Raw genomic sequence first — 19,659 nt, 5'->3', positions numbered from 1 at the left:
GGCACCCATAAATGCTTAAGTAATTAAAAGTATTACCAGAGCGTCCCAGCGTTTAGAGCCACATGTAGAGCTAATGGATAAGGGTTGAATCTATCATCCCAAATCAGTACAGGGTTGGCCATCTATGACAAATGTATAACAGCGAGGAGGAAGTTAGGTGGGCTCATATGATTGCTTTTGATTGGCTATGTTATAGGTCCTACCTTGTAGTCTGGGAGGGGCAATACTGCCTATCTGTAGTGACATGTTGGGACCAATTTTCCCTCTAAACTGTGCACTTGTGTATGCACACAAATTTTGAGACATTTTGTATGTAGTTGGAGCAAACAGTTTATAAAAATGCTCTTCCAAGTTTTAAATATGCACACAAAAGAATTTTTTGGTGTACATAGCCAAGAAGGAATTAGAGGGAACATTGGTTGAGACTAGAAGAAATGGAATTTACAATGTGAAGGTACGTTAAATTCTCGTGTTATTTTGCTGACAGTATGCCTTTAATGATAATAGCTCACTTATATTACACTGTCATTGGCCAGTTAGGTTTGCAGAGCAGAGGATGAAAAAAGGGCTTGATATTTGTTCCAAGACAGAGACTAAACCAGTCACAACTTCCAGGACTGTGGGAGTAATGTCAGAGGATTGTGCCTAGTCACCCTGAATAACAAATGCAAATTGCGTAGCTGAGATGAATACTAAACTACTATAATATTATTCACAAACACAACATTATTATCCCCAATGAGAATATTCCCTGTAAAGTATATGCTTATGTTTCAGCTACAGGAATTCAGTCCACACATTTCTGAATCAAAGTCTACAGTTACCACACTTTGGACCAAGATCAAACCAACTGACTCTGAATCACATCCAATAATGTTCTATTTACCTCAGTCAGTTAGACCAGAGTTGTATTTCAGATTTCTGCTGCCCCACAGAAATGACATGTCAGCTTAATGGAAAAGGACAGATCATCATAGGTAGTGTTAAATATATAAATACAGTATGTCAGACAGGTACATGAAATATGGCTCCATTATTGCATTAAGTCCAAACAAATTAGTGTGAGCGGACGCACACACACACAACACCCTCCTTTAGAGTCGCCTGGTGCTTAGTAATGGAAGTTTCGGCAGCTTCCTATTCAATGTACAAGAATAAAATTACCAGCACTCACGGTCTTAATTTGCAGGAAAACCTTGCTTTATTTTCACCGCACTGAAATAAAGCAAGCTTTTCCTGCAAATTAAGACCGTGAGTGCTGGTAATTTTCTTCTTGTCCATTATTACATTATACACTAGAAAACAAGATGGGACAAATAAAACTGAAGTGGAGAAATACGTGTATACCCCCCCCCCCGTTATTTTGTATATCCGTTTTAAGAACAGTAAGCTGATCAGGTTTTCATGTTGTATTGGTTTATTTTCACAAAGAACAATTGGCATACCCCTAATTGACTGATTCTTAATTCATATCTGCTATGAGGCAGGGTATTTTATTTTATACTCTAAATCTACAACTTTTCATACTTTTTCCGTTCAAGCTCCCTTATATAGCCCAAGCAAGTGGGACCAAAGTTTTGGTCCCACTTAGCTTACAAATATATTTAAGACATAATGAGCCCTCCACATACTGCAGAAATCTTACCCACTTTCTCATTAGTCCTACCTATATGAGCCCCTCAGAATTTCCCCCAGCCTGTCCTCAATAAGGATAGCTGAACGGGGATTGTTTAATAAATACAAGCAGACACAACTTTCCCCATTCCTAAAACATCATATTACATTAAGTGGAGGGTTTCATGAGAACAACCCCTCATTTTCTGGTTATCCCAACATGTTATTGGACTACATTGTTACATTAAAAAATGGGAAAAAAATATTTAAGCTTCGTACCATTACTATGACATTCTGGCCTATTGCAAGCATGACAGACTCCATGTGAATAAATACAAGGATACTGAAATATAATTCTCCCTGTACTAGGAAATCTATGCTATATTTTTTAACTAACATATATATAAGTGAACATAAATGCAAACAATTCATCTACCTGTAATGAAGGATTTAAAGGAAAACTATACCCCCAAAATCAATATTTAAGCAACAGATTTTATAGAATCTTTAAGCAACAGAGTTTATGTCACATTAAGTGCCATATTAAATAATCTTATGAAACTGCCCCGTCAAGGCAGTGTCCAAGCGTCCAAGTCCTTACTAAATGAAAAAAGAGAAAGTGTTATCTTTGGGGGGAAAAAGACCATACCTGCTTATCTCTTTATTTAGCATGATCTCTTCCAAAGACACCACTGAGATAACACTTTCTCTTTTTTCACTTAGTTAGGACTGACGGGGCGTGTCAGCTTATGCATACTTTGTAACTAAAAGTGTTTTTTTTTTTACTAGAGTTACAGTTCAGTTGTGCAAAATAGTTTTTCCTAGGGGGCTATGTATTAAGAGTGATGGGGGTTAATTTCTGTAGTAGTATGTATATCAAGCCTGACCCATGTTGTGCACCCAATAAAAAGGGATGAGTGGCATTTCACCTTGTTGTTTTCAATATATATATATATATACTGATATATATACTGAACTACGAGCAATCGAGTCCCTTCAGAATGATACCTCGCTGATTATACGTCCAGCAGACAAGGGGGGTGGGATTGTATTACTTAATTATTGTGATTACAGGATTGAGATTTTGTCACAACTAGCTGATTGTCATGTGTATAAAAAATTGGACGGTGACCCTGTGTGGATATTTAAACGACAAATTGATAAATTATTACTAGCAGCATTGCACAATGATTGGATTACCAACACACTATTCGATTTTTTAAAACAGGACCACCCAAAGTGTCCAATTCTTTATACACTCCCCAAAGTCCACAAGAGCTTGATCACACCCCCTGGCAGACCGATAGTGTCTGCCCGAGACAGTCTGTTACACCCATTGGGTATCTATTTAGATCGTATTCTACAACCCGTGGTTTGTTCTACTACAACATACCTAAGAGATACACCTCATTTCATTAACACTATTAAGAATATTAATTTACTTGAGGGACGATCATATTTACTGGCTTCAATAGATGTTGTTAGCCTATATACCAGCATTCCCCACTGTGACGGTTTGGCTGCTGTTGAGAGGTCCCTTTCGAGTTTTAATGAATATGAAGGTCCACCGGTAAGTTTTGTTGTGGAAATGTTACAGATGTGTCTGCAATTTAACTACTTTCGGTTTGAAGATGATTTTTATCAACAACTATCTGGTACCGCCATGGGGGCCCCGATGGCACCCTCATATGCGAATCTTTTTATGTACCAGTTTGAAATGCAACACATCTTGTCCCATTATTCACAAAATATAATTCTTTACAAAAGGTTCATCGATGACGTCATTCTGGTGTGGTGTGGGGATGAAACAAGCTTTACGAACATGGTGGGGTCATTGAACCAATGCTCTGATCATATTAAGTTCACCTTTAACTGTGGCTCTGAAATTGACTTTTTAGACCTGCATCTAAAATTGGCTAACACAAAAATTGACTTTTCCTTATATCGGAAGAAGACCGATCGCAACACATTGTTACATGCCAATAGTTGCCATGCTCCGATGTTGAAAAATTCTCTTCCAGTGTCACAGTTTTGTAGGGTGTTGAGGAACAATTCAGATACATCCATCTGTGAAATACAATTGACCCAAATGAGGGAACGCTTCCTACAGAGAGGCTACAAGGCGGATTTACTTGACGCTGCTTTAGAGAAAGCTAAACAGAAGGTCCAATCCCCTATCATATCAGACAGTTCGACTAACCCCCTTATTTTATCAACTTGCTTTAACAGTCTCTCAAAACCTATCGCTAGAGCCCTTAGATCCAATTGGAATATAATTACGGCTGATGAACGCTTGAGACAGCTATGCCCTAGACCGGCGATGGTCGGTTACCGTAGGGGCTCTAACCTTAGGGATCTACTCGTCCATACTGATCCTGTTAAAGCTTATAAGAAAGAAAAACAGGAGACGTCTTGGCTATCTGTAACCAAAAAGTTGGGATGCTTTAAATGTCCATCCTGTCTGTCTTGCCGATATATGACTCCCACAGATAGTTTTGTACATCCAAGAACAGGACATAGATTCAAGATCCGCCATCATATTACCTGTACAACTACTCACGTTATTTATTTAATTACTTGCCCGTGTGGCCTGTCATATGTCGGCAAGACTGACCTTATGCTTAGATTACGTATGGACGCCCACCGTTCAGCCATTAATACAGCATATAGGGATTCAAGGAGCACTAAACCCGTCGCAAAGCACTTTTTGGAAGCTGGTCATAGATTACCCATGTTCAAATATGTAGCAATTGATCATATCCCAATGCCCAAACGAGGTGGTGATAGATCACGTCTTTTATTACAGCGGGAAACTTTCTGGATAAAAACTTTAGGTACTTTGACACCCGCAGGGCTAAATGAATATTGCTCCTATAGCTGCTTTCCTTGAACAGAGGTAGACTGTTACTTGTGTATTATATGTATCTTTTATGGTTTGTGCGTCTTATTGTTTCAATATTCTGTATTTTGTAACTCTCTTTATCGCCATGATGATATCATGCATATTTTTAGTGATATTACTCGCAGCATGGGAACACTTATCTTCTCACCCTATCCTGAGTAACCCGAGTTAATGCATTTGTGTGAGTTAGGTACACATAGAGGTAGTGATGTCACAGATTGGGCAGGGCTTCACAGTCTTTAAATTTTACCATTCATTTTAAATCTTACATTGATTAAGAAACACATCTTGATAAAGGTTGTAGACCACAACCGAAACGTCGATGTATAACCGATGTAACTAATTTTTGTATTTGAAATAAACCCATTGGAGTAAAGAAGAAACGGTGTGCGTGCTATTCTCTGGTCTTTATATATATATATATATATATATATATATATATATATATATATATATATATATTATTCACAGTCCATGAAATCACTCACAGCAAACGCCATCCAGCGTGTATCAAAAGTTATTTATTGGTGCATGGTGTATCAACGCATTTCGGCTCACCTGGAGCCATCATCAGGACGATGGCTCCAGGTGAGCCGAAACGCGTATGATCTGTGAAGAGTGTGTCACTGAGGGTGCTGGTAATTAAAAAGAAACAGAGCACAGATGCAGCGGAAATGACCCATAAAATATTCTAACATAGGAATCTATTTTGTGCAAGGAGGTAAAAAAGCTGAAGAATGGATTCTGACGATTTATATTCTATTTATCTCAACCCTTCTGTTTTGTCCTGGTTTGGAACAGCTGGATCTGCTACTATAATTAGTCCTGTGCGGCTGAAGCTCAAAGAATGTTGACCTTCTCTAAAATTGGAAACAAGAACTCCTTGGGAATTTTCATAAACAGGGTCATACCATTTGGAAATGCAAAAATAAAACTCATGGGCACATCATTTGATTTTGCAAAGGCTAAATTCAGTTGTCTATTTTTTAGCTTGTTGCAGCTGGCTGTATATCTGCTTTAAACTGCTGTTGGCAATATGGCTCATTCATTAAAGGAGAACTAAACCCCTTGCTAATAATGCCCCCTACCCTCCATAGTCCCCCCTCCCTGCACCCCCCCGCACAGATGTTAACACTAGTAAATGCTCCATAGCCAGTAATTACCCCTCGTTGCAGAGGAGCTCACAGGCGCCATCTTCCGGCGATTCGGTAATCTTCGAGTCTTCTTCTGGTGCTTCAGTAATTGTTGTCACTTTCTGTGACTTTCTTGCGCAGTTGTAACGAACCAGAAAACAGCAGATACAGCCCTTACTTACTGAAGATTACCGAAGCTCTGAAGATTGCCCCTGTGAGCTCCGCTGTGCTGACTCTGCAATGAGGGGTAATTATCGGCTTAGGGGCATTTACTTGTGTTAACACCTGTGCAGGGGGGGGGGCAGGGAGGGAGCACTATGGAGGGTAGGGGTTTTTATTAGCAATAGGGTTTAGTTCTCCTTTAATAGTATATTCATTGATGATGCATACGAACCTAGACCTATACAAAAAGACTACAGGCCTAGAATTTGAAAACAACAACATGAAGTAAAAACACATCCTACATGAGCAAATCTGCAACTCTCAAATTATTGTTAAATTACAGCAGATCTTCCCCCCCCCCCAAAAAAAACCCACTAGATCTTGGGGGCTGCTGATAGCTGTAGTTCAGCAATAACTACATTACTACATAATTAATAACTTACCTGATGTTACTGCTGGGTGCACAGTTGTCAGTGCTAATCTGTTTTTTCCCCCTCATAAACCCGAGCCTTAACTTTAGCCTTGATGTTAAATGCAATTTTGTTATTTTACCAATTTTGGTCTTGGGCACCAAGTGCAAATACCTACCCTGTTTTTTTAAGTTCTAGCGTACAGTTGAGATCCAAATTTCAGCCAGGGCCACATCAAAACAATTAACGTTAAACGAAAATACAACCTTTTGGCCACAGTTCCAAGAATAACTAGGGAAGCAAATAAGTCACAATATCACCCTATGTGCCCTTAAAGGAATATCTTGGAAAGCTAATAGGCTTGCTTCACAAATCTCAGCCTAATTAGGGAATTAGCGCCACAGTAAAGCTAGAGGATTCACAATCCTCACACTAGAAATTGGAAATAGTACTTGAAAGGACTATTTTTTATGAAAACACAAGTCATACAGAACACTTTGTACAGTTAATCTTACTCGTCTCATCAGATGTTGAAGGGGCATGGATACATGTCAGCATAAAAAAAAAGCATAAGTAAGTGAAGGTCTTAACCAGCATCTCAGGGTATTCTTAGTTATGTATTGAGCTGAAAGTCTAAGGTTTGATAAGTGGAAAAAAAAGTAACACAAATATTTGTTGGTTGGTTATGTGATCTGTGAAGAGTGTGTCACTGAGGGTGCTGGTAATTAAAAAGAAACAGAGCACAGATGCAGCGGAAATGACCCATAAAATATTCTAACATAGGAATCTATTTTGTGCTAGGAGGTAAAAAAGCTGAAGAATGGATTTATATTCTATTTATCTCAACCCTTCTGTTTTGTCCTGGTTTGGAACAGCTGGATCTGCTACTATAATTAGGTTCTTTACTATCCCTTGTGCAATATGTTAAAGAACATTTGTTGGTTAAAGGAGCACAACCTGGGTACTTTTCCCATACTTCATGAACCCTAATTCATAATAGAAATGGTCACCCCTCATAATCCTATTCCCTCCATGGTGTCCTCCAATATCCACACTACATCTCTACAACTCGATGGTGGTTCCTTCATCAAATATACCTTTCTGTGGCCCTACACAATACTAAGAGAGGCTAAATAATCCTCTCCTTAGAGAAACTAATCTAGCAGACATGGTTGCTCAACAACTTTCAGAACACTTTAAACTGTATAAATGTCTGATTAGTGGCTTTAGGGTCAGGGCGCGCTGAGTGTTGGCTTTGCTGCTCTCAGTTTGCTTTATTTTTGCAGGCTGAGTAAAGTGTATCCACTCCTATCTCCAAGCTCTGTTTTTCTGTACTGAAAAGTACAGCTTACGCTTTGGTGCAGGTACACGTAGTGGAGATCAGCCTGAAAATATTGGATTTTGTGTCTTTGGGAAAACTATTGCTTCCAAAGAAAAAGACAAGCAATTCAGTAAGAAATAAAAACTGAAGATCAGCTCAAATAATAAAACTAACATTCTTAAAGTTAGCTTAAAGGTGAACTACTCCTTTAAATTGAAACAATTTAGAAAGCCATTAACCAGGTTTGCCAAGCGGCTATAGGAAACACGAGAGGTGAAACAAATACACATATAAAGGGATGATCCAGCAAGATCATATTATATGTGTGTGTTTTAAATGGATGATTCTGAAAACTGTAATAAGTTTACCTATGGTAATACATGTGCCCCAAAATTTAAGAGCTTATCCTGACTTTTTGTGGTCTCTATCTTAAAGTTTTAGCTGTAACTTTTATAGGTAAGCACTGGAAAGGCTCCTTTAATCAAGAGTAACTGTAGCCATGAAAAATTGCAACTTGAGCAATACAGACAATGTATTTTTTAAATGTTTTTAACCTTATGCGGATACCTTCAGTGTGTTTAATTGGGGTGAAGAATTCATGGTACAAGATAATATCATGCCAACCTTAAAAGGCAATTATGACTATCACACCTCATATATCCTTAAGGCACGTGTCATTTTGTGGCTAAGGAGCTGTGCAAAAATAGCTTTGAGGCAGAAAGGAATATCAGAATTTAGGTAATAACATCCTGTATGTTCTTGTAATGCAGTTGTTATAGGCTTGCATATGTTAAAACACCTTCACACGCACACACTTTGTGCCATACTGTCAGGGCTTATTGCACATGAAGCAGTGATGTGCATGTCAGGTTCCCGACCCTAACCAGCGCCTCCCAGGCCCCTTGACAAACTAGTGATAGTTTGCTGTCCCAAAACCATACATATAAGCCTGAGGGATTTTAGTTTGATTTGCGCATTACTAATGGCATTTATTCTCCACCAGCAAGTGGCCTTAGCTGCTTACTAGTTATGTGAATAGGAGATGTTACAGCATTGTTACTGGTGCTTTTCATCAGAACATTTCTGGGATGAAATCTCCAACACTTTCAGACATGTCATATTAAAGCTCATGGAAGGTAGCAGTGGTGGTTTCAGGTACTTTTATGCCAACTTCACAGTTCCATCAGCCTTGACACAATAAGCAATCAGCATATATGCACTTTCCATGTACAGTATCTGTCAGTTTTTTTAATAGAATACTTTATTTTTAAATACAAACAAATGCATAGAATAACACAAAATAAAATCAGAAAAATATATAGAGAAAGCAGTACAACACAGACTTAACATTTTTCATGTCATTACTTCATAATCTTGGATTCAACTTCATCTATGGGTGTCACATTTCCTTAAATTTAGATGCTACGGGGCAGATTTATAAATTACAGAGCTCTGTTCAAATTTGTTTCAGGAAAAAAAAAAAAGTCACAGAAAATACATCATATTGTTCCATTAAATTTCAGTGGGGCTGAAAATCAATTGTTTTAATAAACTTGGGGGGGGGGATAATAAAGTTACTTGAATTGAGACAAGTTCGGTCAACTTCTATAGAAAACTGATTAGTTTTTCTCGAGTTTTCTCATGTAAATTTGGCTTTCCAATCTGGGGGGGCGCAATTCTATAGCATTCAATAGAATGATAATCACAATAACATTTTTAAGAAAGTTTACATTGTTGAGTAAAATGGGGCCCAAAAAAGAAGAAAAAAAAAGCCCCCTGTTTTCACTGCCACCAAAATCTGCCCTGGCCACTCCCCAATAATGCCAAAAACTACACCAGTGATCCACCCAAAAGCCCTAAGTCTCCCTCTCTCAAAACTCCGACCCATTCCCATTAAAGGAGAACTAAACACCCCGCAATGTTAAGTCCCCACTGGCCCCCCTCCCTGCCTCCGCCCTGCACAGTCTTATCCCAGAATTATGTCCCCTCTTGAAATAGTGACCGAACATGCAGAGTGAGTGCAGCCATCTTCTTCGTGTCTTCTTCCTCCCCTTCGGCAATTTCCGTCTCTTTTGGCTCATGCGCAGTTGTCGCGAACTGGAAGATTGCTCCAACTGCGCATGCGGCATTACGCCACTCACGAAGATTACAGAAGTGAAGATGCCGCCCATGACCTCCGCTGCGCTCACTCTGCATGTGCGGTCACTATTTCAAGAGGGGACATAATTCTGGGTTAAGACTGTGCAGGGGGGAGGCAGGGAGGGGGCCAATGGAGGGAGGCCAGTTGGGGACTTACAAATTGTGGGGGGTTTAGTTCTCCTTTAAGACCTGCCTCTTCTGGGGTCCACAGTTATATACAGTGGGTATGCAACAGTAGTAGTCTCAGTGACAGAACACCAACCATAATTATACAATTTTAACCAAACAAGAAACCACTATGCTAGAACAGTTGCATGTTTGACTTGATATTAAACTAATCATAGTCATCATACTGAAATGTAAAATACCTGTGGCTGATTACAGTTGATGTAACACAATGCATATTAACTTTTCCTTCAATATCACTTCAATCTCGATTATCCTAATGGATTTTATAACATTTTTTTATTTCTCTTCGTAAAAAAAAGCACCTTTTCTAATACTGACATACCCCTTCAATTGCTTGTGTAATGCAGCTTTAAATAGAAAATATATTTTGTATTGCTTAAACCAACATTTACAAACTGGAAATTGAAACAAAGACCTTCAAGTAGAAAATTTGTAGGCATGGTTTTATTATATTTCATGATTAAAACAGGACTGCTTGATCAGCGACATTAAACGGAGATGACAAACATATCTACTAAATAAATCATCCCATTCCACAAAGATAGGAATATAAACTAGGAAACTAAATAGATAAATTAAATAGGAAAAGGGCACATCTTTTTCCAGTGCTAGATATCATCCAAGCCATTAAATGTGATATCAGTGCAAGGAATATATATGTATATATAAAAAGCCATTTAGGAAACCATACAAAGCTCACAGATCATATGTTTAAATGGTGACATACATGTACATCCTAGGCCAAAGGTATTATACATTTGTTGGATACACCATGATTGTACTACAACATAAAGAAAAGGCCATTAATCTCCTGCAGGTAAAGTGGAAAAAATATGGCTATATGTTTGGTGCCGTGATATGAATGTTTTTGGCCACATCAACAAATGCATATATATATATATATCTTTCCTCAAATATTAACAGAAATGAGGTAGCAGCAAGCCTAATATTCCAACAGCAATCAATTATGTCCGCCCCAATATAAGAGACCTTTAGATTGGTCGTTATATGTCTCTAGACGAAGGAGCTTATATATGATTAGGTTTTTCTGCCCAAAAGCCACCTCATGAAAACACACAGTGGGTTTCCTTGATGACTGCTTGAGCCAAAAAGCTTAAGCAATCATAAATAGGCCCCCCTAGTGTAATCGTTGCAGTTTTATGCTCATTTACACTGGTACAGCAAATATTTAAAGCCCCCTATATACATGAAGCTGTTGACAGGTAAACCAGAAGATAGGCACACCATCAAATTGCTTTAGATTTATTTTGCAAAAGAGATTTAAGAGACATAAAATGCAAATATACTGGCCAGTCAGTCTAGAAGCAAGGCTTAATAAGCAGGAAGTCAGGGGGAATGCTGAAGGACAATGCCCATTACGTTCTATAAGTTCTATGGGAGTTATACCGATCTGTCACTCTAGAGCTGGTGGGTGTCTAATCGTGATTTTGAAGGCATCAACAGATATGCATGCTTAGAAGAAAAAATATTATTCCCATATTAAAATAAAATATGTACACATATATAGCCTTTAGTATGTGCCCACTATGATATCTAAACAAGATACTCACTTAAATTATAGTACATTAAAGGTATACAGTGAAAACAGTGCATTTCTATCACAACTTTAGATAGGCCGACATATAAAAATATTAGGAAGGAACCTTTTAGATTTTTTTCTTTACATACTAATGGCAGTTTGAATTCGTAACAAAATACCAAAAATGTACACTCTGTTATTTAAAAGTATGAGTCTCCCTACATTATGTTTTTATGACTGACAAACTATATATTCTACAGTGTAAAAATGCAACTAAATCTAAACCTAAATTCTATATTGCAGGAAAACTAGATAAAATACACAAATGATCACATTATTTTCAGGAGAAAAAACAAGGATGTGTCCCAGGACCCAGCACAAGCCAAAGGATATCAGTGGATAATGGAAGCTATAGCTCAGAAACAGCCGGAAAGCAGCAGACTGGACATTGTCTGTATAAAGTATTAGAATATTAAAAGTGTCTATTTTGTTAAAGCTCAGGGCACAGTAAAGTGTGTCTTTTATTGTACATAAGGTGGCTAAAACACACTATGTTGCGTTCTTCAAAATGGGTAAATGAAATTGAATTCAGTGTCGTGCTGAGCAAATTCTGAGATTTCATTTTTGTGTAAATCCCCAGCTATGTTTGTATCAGCAAATTCCCCATTTTTAAGCATCATGTGACCATCATATGACATACAGTAATCAGGTCATCCAGCACTTTCACAACAACAATTAAGAGTGGGATTTCTCTCCAAAGCCAGGGTAGCAGCAAGATACTCAAGTGGATTCAAACATATTACAGACATTTCCCTATTTAAACATTTTTACTCCTAATCTTCACATACAACATGGCAAAACCCTGTGCATTATTATGTACAGCATATTGCTCTTAATATACTTCAGTCATTTTTTTAATATTATTTCTTTAAAGGGTTACATAAAAAAAAACCTTCTGTTTCATAGAAACAGCTCAGTACAGCTTTGCAATAGTGTTACATATATTATAGTACATTATTGAAGGCAATCATCTATGGACAATCATTTATGAATGTATTGCAGTTTTTCTGTTGCCTATAGGCTGCCAACTCTGGTTACACAGCATAACCAGGGCATGATGCTGTTTTGTTCTAAAGATTAAACGCTTTATAATTGCCTAAAATGTTAACAGTCTTATTACAGATTATGAAAGGCTGCATAAGGGATCATAGCATAATATTATGTAGCACAAACTTTTTGCTGCTAAAAATCATTAAAAGCCATTAAAATATTGAATATACACACACACACACACAGGGCCACCATCAGAAATCTTGCCCTACCATGAACACGTGTGTAGTCTTAACATTTCTGGCCATTCCCCTTTCTTGCACTACACAAATGATCAACATGCAGTTAGGTAGTTTTTGTTAGGACAAGAGGTTGAACATAATGGTTTTGTACTGTGTTACAAACTTTCAGGTTATTTTACTTAAAAGTAGGGGTGTGACACAGAGGATAGAGACCCAGCAACCGCTGGGGGGCCAATAACTATAGGTCATCCAATAGGAGTTTGATAAGTAGCTGCAATTTATCTTTATAAAGAATGTATTGTTCCTAAGGACTGGTCATTCAACAGCTTAAAAGTCCAAGTAGCTGACAGTACTTTTAATTCAGTAAATCATTCCTAGTGAAGGAACTGAATTCTCTGGGAGGGGATGTCCATCATATTGACACTCACAATGGATACTGTGATTTCATTAAAAAGGTCGTTTTGAAAAAGTGCATGTCTTTGAAGGTATTTTATGATGTTAAACAAATGTACTGCCCAAATGATATCTGGTCAATATGTGATAATAATCAGGTAGGTTTAAAAAGCCCCCATGTCAAGGACTGCACTGCAGCTATTTCCCAACATATTTGCATAAACTCCAGTTAGAACTAGAGCAGCCTGACCTGGCTCACCTTACCAAACAAACCAATCTTTTCTTAAAGGTTAGGGCCACACTGGGGCTTAAATCAGCTATCTTCCATATACTGGCTGATTTCAGCCCTACCACAGGCAGTAGCCTCCTCTTTTTCCCACATTGAATTGGCTCGTTTCAAAAAGACTTCAGTGGATTTTGGATCAAAATGCAGAGACTTGCCGTTCTTCACAGAAACTCACCTAGTCTGTTCTCATCAAGCCAATTCAACGTGGAAAAGAGAGGAGGGTAATGCCTGTGGTAGGGCTGAAATCAGCCATCTTTCAGCTATCTGATTTCTCCCCTCGTGCCAAAATGGTCCTAGTCTTAATCCAACTAAAACAACCCTGGAATTACAGACAGGCCTAATCAGCAAGTAATTCTATGCTTGCTTTGTATTCATGTATGGTTGTAAGTACATCTGTGAATAGCCAGTGTTCTCCCATGAAAAAAACCTAAACATTTTAGCCATTGGGGAAAAAATGATTAATTATGGGCCTCCCTTGCCTGCTATGCCCTATTAAAACATTTTTTGCAGAAGCTGACGGGACTGTGTGCTTCCTACTAGTTTTCAAAATAAGAAGTTTTTATATTGTGCTAGCCCGAGGGGAACCGGGTGGTAGGAGAAAAAAGGCCTGGGGAGATCACTGTGAATAGCATTAAAGGATAGTCAATTTTACATCCATTTTATAGCCTTTCAGTTGCTCTTAAATTTGAAAAGGATCTCTATTGCTTGCAAGCCAATGAAACATCTAAATTAATAGAAAACTGGAGGCGGCATGTACCTGTTCTTGCGATGTGTTCCTGAGTAATGTTAAGAAGTATGTTTTGTACCAAGATACTATGGTTTACGATGCCCAACTGTAAGAATCCCGTCTGGATTTCTTTAATAGGGATAAGATTTTTGTAAAATTACATTTTTGTGGGAACAAATTTAAAAAAGTTACAAAGTTTGGTCTGTATTAAGAAATAAAATGCAGGTTAAAGAGTGCTACCGCAGCTATGAAGGTTTTTGTCTGTTGTGATATCAACTCCAGAATTCCAGACATCCATATCAAGGACATCTGTGTACTGCATGTAAAAACATTGGCAAAACTGGTATTCTGTTCAGAAATTAATATATAAACTTGGCAAAATATAAATCACACACATTTGTACAGAGAATCCACCAATGGTTAACATCAAATAAAATCTACTGAATCTCTTCTTCCAACTCTGTGTTTATTAGGCCAGCGTTTCTTCTCACATCATCAAATGAATAACAGGAAATGATTTTGCCATTCTGAAAGACTGTGCGAAGAAGATCCTGTGAAACAAATAATTGTACATAAATTAGCTGGATAATAATTGCTTTACATTTGTAACATACTAGCCATGAAGCAAGACTGACTAACAAAAATTTTTTTGAAGGGTTGTGTTGCTTCATCTGCAATTCTGACACAGTAACATATACAGGAAAGCCCCGGTTTTCCTTTGTCCTATACAGAAGAGTGCCTCTTTATTTACTTTCCTTATTAAAATATTTATACACAGTGTTTTACACATATTATTCAGCATTAACATCGGACCCTGCCCCAGTGCAGCTTACATTCCTATATTCATTCATATGTACAAATTAGAGTCAATTCAAACCTGCTAGTATGTTTTTGGAGTGTGGGAGGAAACAGGAGGAAAGCCACTCAGACAAGAGGAAAAAATACAAACTCCTTGCAGATACTGACCAAGCCAGAAACAAACTCAGGAGCCCAGCATTTCAAATCAGCAGCGCTTACCACTGGGCCACAATACATTAACCATTTATTTTGCGCAAGGCAACTAAAATCTCTCTTCATGACACTAAAATACTGTTGTGCCTTTACCAAAGATTGTACACCTTCAGGATTGTTTGTCTAGCGAACCCTCCCAGCAGGGACACCAAACACAGTTTCACTGTTTATGAACTTCTCCCCCTAGTTATTAATTAAACTCTTATCGAATTGCTCAGTTTTTATCTTAATGTCAACCCTCACTTCACACTTTCCACTGGCACTCAACACATACAACACCTCTCTAGATGTAATCTTCAGTTTGCATATGACTGCCAGCTTTTCACCTCGCTTCTTTCAACTCCTGCACCCACAAATTTTCACATACTGCACACATACTCTGTAAGTCCTTTCCCTGTCCAATTAGAGACAATGGAACGAACTTCATTTTCATTCTAAATATTCCTTCTACTACAGGGTGCAACTCAGATTTAATCAGTATTTCTGTCATTCTTTGGCATTTTGCCCAATTTTGTATCACAGTGTCATGTGTCTATTGCCCCTTTTCAAATCCCTGGAACAGAATAATTCCCATGGCAGGAAATAGAAGGATATAATCTTGGAAAAGTCAGATTTAGTGGCAAGATTTTATGAGAAATAAAGAAAAGAAGAATGAACGTGAGAGCACTGGAATTTAGTGTTGTTTACAGTGATTGACAAGATGGTTGTAGAACCTGTAAAGGGTGAAGGATTGTAGGGCACATAGCATACTTTTTGAATACCTCCCTCTTCATTATTGCTTAAATGTCCATGAGATGTTATGCAAGAAGAACTAAGATAGGATTTCAAACACAGTCCCTGTCCTGTAAAACTCATGAAACCAAAAAACATTTACAACCATTTCCAAAATAATGAAGTTAATCTTTACTATTCCCCTCTCAGCAAATCTCTGGCAGTAGGCTTTTTGCCGGAGTGTATTTTTAAAGTTTAAAGACAGCTCTAATAAAATCATCTAGACCAGGGGTGCCCAGACTTTGTTACCCTAGGATCTACTCTCGACAACCTGGCCCCCATCAGGCGATCTACCTTGATAAAAACAGTGGGCCGTCTACCGTATGGCAAAAGAACAAGTATACAAAGCCCATAAACTGCTTATAATAAAAGGTTAATTTAAAGGTGAGCAATCCCTTTTAAAATCAATGAGGATAGTAATATAATCTGCATTGTAAAACACTCCAGAGTAGTAGTATCCACTGACTGCAACTGTTGCAATGCTTACCCCAGTTTAGCGTCTGCCCCTGACAGATTCAACCCACAGCCCCTTCAGCACAACTACAACTTATCACCATGACAGGGCCACAATTAAAGGAGAAATCAATCTGTGGGGAAAAAACCCTGTACGCCCCATCCCAGGTAGACCTCCCTCCTCCCCCGTTTTGCATACTTCTTTAGGGCTGAAGCTGTCAATAGACGTACTGACGTGCCGTTACAGTAAAGAAGTATGGTGTCACTACGTTCCAGTACGTGTCTATTGCTAACACATTCAGCACACAGGCAGCAGTATAGACCAAGTGGCAGATCATTTCACGAATGTGCCCAAATATTACTACTACGATTACTCGATTCCTGTAATTTAATGTTAATGGTTCAAAGAATGTCAGGCTGAATGGTCGGCCCCCACACATTTTTTCACCTCACCAAATCTGGCCCTCATTGCAAAAAGTTTGGGCACCCCTGTGCTAGGCAGCTGCAATCTTAATCACACATTTGTGGGGGAGAAGAGTGCCGGAACAGAGGACAAAGGAGGCCGTGAGCGGAAGGAAACAGGTTCAGTTCGTGCAGCCTAGAAGGATCCTCAGTGCCCCCTCCTGGGCCTCCCACTAACCTCCTGGCACAGAGGATTAAGCACGCACGTCTACCGGCATCTCTCATATGTGCTCTAGGTCCCGGCCTTCCCCTCCCGCACATTGCACACCAAAAGCCCTGCACAGCCCACTGGCACCTCATGACAGCCGGCAGCCCCCCAGGGCCCAAGGCTCTGCCTTCTGCCATCATTAACTAGATGAGACAGAGGAAAGGAGAAGCCCACCAGGTCCCTGGCTTCCCTCAGTCACGAGCAGGATACTTGTTGCACGGCTCGCTGCAAATTATTGTCCGGGGACGGAAATTCTTTAAGCAGCTGCAGTATCTGCTGCAGTCTATTTTATATGCAGATGACAATTTACATAAATTGTTGAGGTTGGGTTTAAATAGTGTTCCTAGACGGGCCCATACACCGAGGGATTTATTGAAACAAAATATGTTTAGGGAAGAAGAAAGAAAAAGCAGGGGATATGAGCCCAGTGGGAGTCAAGGTGAGCCATAAATGCAGTATCCATAGATGTATAACATGTCAGCATATACAAGTGTCAAAGGAATTCAAGTCAACAGTGACAAATACAAGCTATAAAATAAGGAATTGTATAAATTGCAATACTCCTACAGTGATCTATTTGGTGACATGCATGAAGTGCCAAAAGCAATATGTGGGCTGTACAAATAGAACACTAAAAGAACGAATAAGGGAACACCTAAGTCAAATTAAGAATCCAAAAGATGTTGAGAAGAGTAATATAACTAGACATTTTGCACAGTGTAATGAAAGTAATATTTTTTTTTAAGATGTACAAGGGATTGAAAGAGTGAGGCTAGGAGTTAGATTAAGTGATTTGGCAGGCCTTCTAGCAAAAACTGAGGTATTTTGGATTTTTTATTTACATACTCTCTTACCACTTGGTCTTAATTACGAATTATTTATAGCGGGATTACATAAGGTACAGTTATTTAACTATATACTCATGAAAACTATAAGTATTAGGTCAATATACAAACAAAGAGAATACGAGTAGACTTAACTATTTTTGAGCAACAATAGTGGAGCATTTACCCTGATCTATACTTCATTTATGGTACTAACCGTTTTAAATTTTTAAAAATCAGGACATATGTACACGCTTTTTTGAGAATTTTGATATATTTTTGCTTTTGTTATTATTTGTGCTGATTATAGGCATACTGAAAAAAAGAAAACCTTAACAATATACATGTACTGTATAACGCTGCTCTGACATCTGAGTGTTATGTGGCAATTTGTGATTGGTTTTAAAATGTTAAGGGAGGGATCTCTTTGGGTTTAAATATTGCTGTTAAATTGGGTATCATTAATGGCTATGAATAAGTACCAGAGGGTATGAAACGCATAAGGCGGAATACCAGTTGGTCTGTATTGCCTATTCTTTTAACTCAATATTAAATAAAAACTTGCATTTTTAACTGAATCACAGAGTTTTGGGATATCTTTCTGTTTTGGATATATGCCCTTAGAACTGGGGGCTTTATCCCAGTAACTACGGCCCTTATGACAGGCCTTCTAGATTGCAGCATTTAATTGCTTTTTTCTTCTTTATATTTGTGCCTACATGTTCCTTTCATTTGGAGAAAACATGTTAGAGTTGTTAAGAAGCCAGACAAAGGAAATCCAGGCCAACAATTAAAAATAGCTTTCTATGGCTTTCTCCAATATACAATTTCTCATATTGTGCCTCAATTATACCATCTCCCATGCCAAAAAATACTACTCTCAAACAATAATAAATCCAACCCACAATACTTGTTTTCCATATTCAATACCCTTCTACACCACTTACCAACAACTCATTTTCTACACTCTCCCAAGGAATTTGCCAATTTAATCAAAAGCAAAGTAGATACCATTCACAGACCGCCCTCCATGCAGACAACTAGCTCAGAATTTTACCCAAATTCTCCTTTCCACTTGCACTCTTGATCATAAGCCCATATTATTTTACTTTGTGCACGTTCTTACTCTAGCTCCTACACATACTGTACATTCAATTCATCTCTAACTTTCTACTTTTCATCCAAACAGGTGTAAATTAAATGTATACTATAATGTTGCATGCAACCCTTCCTTCCCTATTTACCTTCTACTACTAGACGTCTATGGTTTATTCTTAGGGGATTATCAAAGGTCAAGTTTGTGAGGCTTGTTAGGGGTTTTCTACCTCAAATAAACTCACAACTGGCATGTTTGCTTATATATGAAAAAACCTGAATTTAAAACACCCAATTGAATGCAATCGGGGGGAAAAATTTGAATTATTGGTGGACAAAAACCTTGAATACATCGAATTCGAGTTTTCGAGGAAAACCCACTGTAAAAAAAACAAAAAAAAAACCAAACAATCAAGGCAAAAAACATTTTTCAAATGGTTCAAGGGACCTCTGCTACTGACTTCTACATGACCTCGACGGGTATTAGCTGGAGCCTTTTCGGATTTGGGATTTTAACAGCTTTAGGGGCATAATAAATCAGAAAAATTCATGTTTTTAGTTAAACTACCCTCAAAAAAACTTAAATTTTTTTGAGAAAAACACAACTCGACCATTAATAAATAATCCCCTTAATGTCAACAGTTCCTTCCATAAATCATCTATTAATTTGGCTGTAAATATCACCTGTATATAAATAATATCCAGATCCAGTAGAAAAGGAGAAGGA

At 38.2% G+C, this 19,659-nt stretch overlaps 1 protein-coding gene across 1 annotated transcript in view; it reads right to left on the bottom strand.

The window, feature by feature from the left end:
* Positions 1-11,918: 11,918 nt before the first annotated feature.
* nampt.L (nicotinamide phosphoribosyltransferase L homeolog) overlaps positions 11,919-19,659 on the bottom strand; it is a gene marked incomplete at its 5' end in the record, with an annotated part of 32,035 nt that continues 24,294 nt past the window's right edge. Inside the window, 1 exon segment of the mRNA NM_001096519.1 lies at positions 11,919-14,659. Coding sequence (NP_001089988.1) covers positions 14,546-14,659 — 114 coding nt within the window. The 3' untranslated portion in view covers positions 11,919-14,545.

This window comes from Xenopus laevis, chromosome 3L (genome assembly GCF_017654675.1).
Source record: "Xenopus laevis strain J_2021 chromosome 3L, Xenopus_laevis_v10.1, whole genome shotgun sequence".
NCBI lineage: Eukaryota > Metazoa > Chordata > Amphibia > Anura > Pipidae > Xenopus > Xenopus laevis.
The sequence above is the reverse complement of the archived record's forward strand: the minus strand, read 5'-3'. Positions and strand labels throughout refer to the sequence as shown.